The 6,000-nt window shown below is 46.8% G+C and overlaps 1 protein-coding gene across 1 annotated transcript in view; it reads right to left on the bottom strand.

Moving 5' to 3' along the window:
- Window positions 1-244: 244 nt before the first annotated feature.
- Window positions 245-6,000, bottom strand: part of LOC128685457 (univin) — a 318,323-nt gene continuing 312,567 nt past the window's right edge. Inside the window, exon 3 of the mRNA XM_053771990.2 lies at window positions 245-1,793. Within this exon, the coding sequence (XP_053627965.1) occupies window positions 937-1,793 (857 nt within the window). The 3' untranslated portion in view covers window positions 245-936. The remainder of the gene's footprint in view (window positions 1,794-6,000) is intronic.

Genomic DNA, 6,000 nt, shown 5'->3' with positions numbered 1-6,000 from the left:
AACACTGAAGACATTGAATCAATACTGCTCATATCAGTTAAAATCAGCTTCAACTATACCAGCTTGACAATAAACTGTTTGGGGGGGGGATAGGGAAGAGTGGAGGATGACCTTGGGGATCAGGTCAACCACACCAATGACATAAATAATGAGGTCAGTGCCACGTCACAAGATGACACATCACAACACCCGTTTCCATATAAAAGTATAAACTGAGTGAATGGCTCACGTCACAAGAACGGCAAAAAAAATTTTTACACCACATCGCTGTCTGAGTCCACAACATCAAACATGACAACTCAAGATTCCCAGCGTCTATGAGTAGGGAGGAGAGGGCAGTTCAGGATGGTTGTGGGGTGTATGAAGAGTGGTTCAGGATAGAGGGATGGTTGTGGGGTGACTGAGTATATATAAGTGAGAGACAATACTGAAGTGAGGAAACGTCAGGAGTTGGCTGAGGAGGGAGACGAGATGAGTTGCAGGGAAGTGTGCTGAGATAAAGAGGAGGCTTCTGGACTCTGGGAAAAGGCGCTGGGTTGTGGGAGGGAGAAAGGGCAGTACTCTATGTACACATTAACACACACTACCGCCTGATATAGCGGAATGTTTAGTCCTTCTGCGAGTTGCCAGTCAACTAAGGAACACCATGATGCATGGAGGAACAAAGTCACGTACACGGAACACGGAACACCGGAGCGTACGCCTGAACACTATAACACGGAGCACACTGTGGGTCAGACGGCGAGGCAGCCGCTGGGGGCTGCCTGCTAGACGCCGTCGGCAGCGGCTCATCCTGGCGACGTCACCCTGCCGGTTCAGGAAGCGTAGTGGGAGTGACTAGTGAGGAGCACCCTTGCGGCTGCGGCTGCGGCGGGCACCCTCTGGCGCGGGACACAGCCCGGACTCTGCTGCTACTGGACTAAGACGGTGGCTGTCTCAGGCGCAGCCGCACTCTGTGACGATCATGTCATCCCAGTAAGTGGTAGTGAGCTTTCCCTGGTCGTTGAAGTGCAGGATATGCAGTCCCTTCAGCGCAGTGGGGGCGCAGCACGGCCTGGGGATCTTCTTCTTGTGTTTCATTTTTAGCAGTGACTGTAGCAGCGCATGTTCGTTGGCTGGGTTGTAGCGGGGCGGACACCTCCCGCTGCAGTAGAACGCGTCGAATATGTCCGGAGATTCCACGAAATCGAAGTCGGGGAGGTCCTTGAAGCGGACCTTCATGGAGCGCCGGCAGCAGCGCGAGCGACGGTGGCGCTCGCTGGGATTCATGTCACGGCAGTCGCCGTTCCGGCGCCACTTGGCTTTGGTTGCCCGCTTCAGCTCCGGTGATCGCTTCACTCTCCGCCCGGCTGGCACCTGAGTCTGCACGTCCAGCGTGGGTACATACGACGTGTTAGAGGTGCTTGCGCCCGTGTGTATGGTGACGCCAGCGGCACCGCAGTCAGGGCACTGCACCAGGACGCCGGCGTCTTCCCGCGGCGTCTCCAGCCAGTCTCGCACCGTGTCCGTCACGTCCACGGTCAGCCACTCATCGCCCGTCACGGACACATTGAGAGACTGTATGAGGACAGGATCCTGCTTGCGGCGTCGCCTGCGCCGGTTGAGGCTGTTCATCTGGTAGAGGGTGACGGTGACTGTGTCGTGCGACGGGTCGTGTGGTGCCGGCCCGCCGGTCTTCCACAAGCGACACGTGGCCAGCTTCACGTCGTGTGCGTGGTGATAGACACGTCTCACCGGCACCGCCACGTGGAAGTGTACCACCTGGCCCTCCACGCCCGTGCTCCGCCGTCCTCCTGCAAAGTAAACAAAACATTAATACACGTGTAACACTCGTCCTGCAACGTAAAAAAAACATTAATACACATGTTGCACTCGTCCTGCAACGTAAACAAAACATTAATACACATGTTGCACTCGTCCTGCAACGTAAACAAAACATTAATACACGTGTAACACTAGTCCTGCAACGTAAACAAAACAATGCACGTGTTGCGCTCGTCCTGCAACGTAAACAAAACATGAGTGTACATGTTGCACTCATCCTGCAATCTGACTCTCCATCAAAGACAGCCTAGTGTATCATGCCACTATAACCAATAACACTGTATACTGAGCCATTTTAACCAACACATCACTTTCTGAGCCACTATAACTAACACAACACTGGCTACTGAGCCACTATAAATAATGCACCACTGGCTACTGAGTCACTACAACACTGGTTACTGAGCCACTACAACCAAAACAACAACACTGGATACTTAATCACTATAACCAACACAACAACACTAGATACTGAGCCATTATAACCAACACAACACTGGTTATTGAACCACAATAAACAACACAACACTGGCTAATGAGCCACTATAAAGCACAACACTGGCTATTAAGCCACTATAACCAACACAACACTGGCAACTGAGCAACTAAAATCAACACAACACTGGCTACTAAGCCACTATAACCAACACAACACTGGCAACTGAGCCACTATAAAGAACACAACACTGGTTACTGAGCCACTATAAGCAACACAACACTGGCTGCTGAGTCACTATAAACAACACAGAACTGGCTACTAAGCCACAATAAACAACACAACACTGGCTAGTGAGCCACTATAACCAACACAACACTGGCAACTGAGCCACTATAAAGAACACAACACTGGTTACTGAGCCACTATAAACAACACAACACTGGCTGCTGAGTCACTATAACCAACACAACACTGGCTACTGAGCCACTGTAAACAACACAACACTGACTGCTGAGGCACTATAAACAACACAACACTGGCTACTGAGCCACTATAACCAACACAACACTGGCTACTGAGCCACTGTAAACAACACAACACTGACTGCTGAGGCACTATAAACAACACAACACTGGCTACTGAGCCACTATAAATAACACAACACTGGCTACTGAGCCACTATAAACAACACAACACTGGCTGCTGAGCCATTATAAACAACACAACACTGGCTTCTGAACCCCTAACCACTTTAACCAACAAAACATTGGCTACTGAGTCACTATAACCAACACAACATTGGCTATTGAACCACTATAACCAACACAACACTGGCTACTGAGCCACTATAAACAACATAACACTGGCTGCTGAGCCATTATAAACAACACAACACTGGCTTCAGAACCACTAACCACTTTAACCAACACAACACTGGCTGCTGACCCACTACAACCAACACAACACTGGTTACTGAATCACTATAACCAACACAACGCTGGCTACTGAGTCGCTATAACTAACACAACACTGGCTACTGAACCACTATAACGAACACAACACTGGCTACTCAGCCACAATAAACAACACAACACTGGCTACTGAGCAACTGTAAACAACACAACACTGGCTACTGAGCCACTATAACGAACACAACACTGGCTACAGAGCCACAATAAACAACACAACACTGGCTACTGAGTCACTATAACCAACACAACACTGGCTACTGAGTCCCTATAACCAACACAACACTGGCTACTGAGCCACTATAACCAACGCAACACTGGCTACTGAGTCACTATAACCAACACAACAATGACTACTGAGCCACTATAAACAACACAACACTGGCTTCTGAGTCACTACAACCAACACAACACTGGCTACTGAGCCACTATAACCAACACAACACTGGTTACTGAGTCACTATAACCAACACAACACTGGCTACTGAGCCACTATAAACAACACAACACTGGCTACTGAGCCACTATAAACAACACAACACTGGCTACTGAGCCACTAAAAACAACACAACACTGGTTACTGAGCCACTATAAACAACACAACACTGGCTACAGAGCCACTATAAACAACACAACACAACACTGGCTACTGAGTCACTATAAACAAACACTGGCTACTGAGTCACTATAAACAACACAACACTAGCTACTGAGTCACTATAAACAACACAACACTGGCTACTGAGCCACTATAAACAACACAACACAACACTAGCTACTGAGTCACTATAAACAACACAACACTGGCTACTGAGCCACTATAAACAACACAAAACAACACTGGCTACTGAGTCACTATAAACAACAAAACTCTGGCTACTGAGTCACTATAAACAACACAACACTGGCTACTGAGTCACTATAAACAACTCAACACTAGCTACTGAGTCACTATAAACAACACAACACTGGCTACTGAGCCACTATAACCAACACAACACTGGCTACTGAGTCACTATAAACAACACAACACTGGTTACTGAGTCACTATAACCAACACAACACTGGCTACTGAGCCACTATAAACAACACAACACTAGCTACTGGGTCACTATAAACAACACAACACTGGCTACTGAGCCACTATAACCAACACAACACTGGCTACTGAGTCACTATAAACAACACAACACAACACTGCCTACTGAGTCACTATAACCAACACAACACTGGCTACTGAGTCACTATAACCAACACAACACTGGCTACTGAGCCACTATAAACAACACAACACAACACTGGCTACTGAGCCACTATAAACAACACAACACAACACTGGCTACTGAGTCACTATAAACAACACAAAACTGGCTACTGAGTCACTATAACCAACACAACAGTGGCTACTGAGCCACTATAAACAACACAACACTGGCTACTGAGCCACTATAAACAACACAAAACAACACTGGCTACTGAGTCACTCTAAACAACACAACACTGGCTACTGAGCCACTATAACCAACACAACACTAGCTACTGAGTCACTATAAACAACACAACACTGGCTACTGAGCCACTATAAACAACACAACACTGGCTACTGAGCCACTATAAACAACACAACACTGGCTACTGAGCCACTATAACCAACATAACACTAGCTACTGAGCCACTATAACCAACACAACAATAGCTACTGAGTCACTATAACCAACACAACACTGGCTACTGAGCCACTATAAACAACACAACACTGGCTACTGAGCCATTATAAACAACACAACACAACACTGGCTACTGAGTCACTATAAACAACACCACACTGGCTACTGAGTCACTATAACCAACACAACCCTGGCTACTGAGTCACTATAATCAACGCAACACTGGCTACTGAGTCACTATAAACAACACAACACTGGCTACTGAGCCAATATAAACAACACAACACTGGCTACTGAGTCACTATAAACAACACAACACTAGCTACTGAGTCGCTATAAACAACACAACACTGGCTACTGAGCCACTATAAACAACACAACAATAGCTACTGAGTCACTATAACCAACACAACACTGACTACTGAGTCACTATAAGCAACACAACACTAGCTACTGAGTCACTATAACCAACACAACACTGGCTACTGAGCCACTATAAATAACACAACACAACACTGGCTACTGAGTCACTATAAACAACACAACACTGGCTACTGAGTCACTATAACCAACAGAACACTGGCTACTGAGTCACTATAACCAACACAACACTGGCTCTTGAGCCACTATAAACAACACAACACTGGCTACTGAACCACTATAAACAACACAACACTGGCTACTGAGCCACTATAAACAACACAACACTGGCTACTGAGCCACTATAACGAACACAACACTGGCTACAGAGCCACAATAAACAACACAACACTGGCTACTGAGTCACTATAACCAACACAACACTGGCTACTGAGTCCCTATAACCAACACAACACTGGCTACTGAGCCACTATAACCAACGCAACACTGGCTACTGAGTCACTATAACCAACACAACAATGACTACTGAGCCACTATAAACAAAACAACACTGGCTTCTGAGTCACTACAACCAACACAACACTGGCTACTGAGCCACTATAACCAATACAACACTGGTTACTGAGTCACTATAACCAACACAACACTGGCTACTGAGCCACTATAAACAACACAACACTGGCTACTGAGCCACTATAAACAACACAACACTGGCTACTGA

This window comes from Cherax quadricarinatus, chromosome 8, assembly GCF_038502225.1.
Source record: "Cherax quadricarinatus isolate ZL_2023a chromosome 8, ASM3850222v1, whole genome shotgun sequence".
NCBI classification, from domain to species: domain Eukaryota; kingdom Metazoa; phylum Arthropoda; class Malacostraca; order Decapoda; family Parastacidae; genus Cherax; species Cherax quadricarinatus.
The sequence above is the reverse complement of the archived record's forward strand: the minus strand, read 5'-3'. Positions and strand labels throughout refer to the sequence as shown.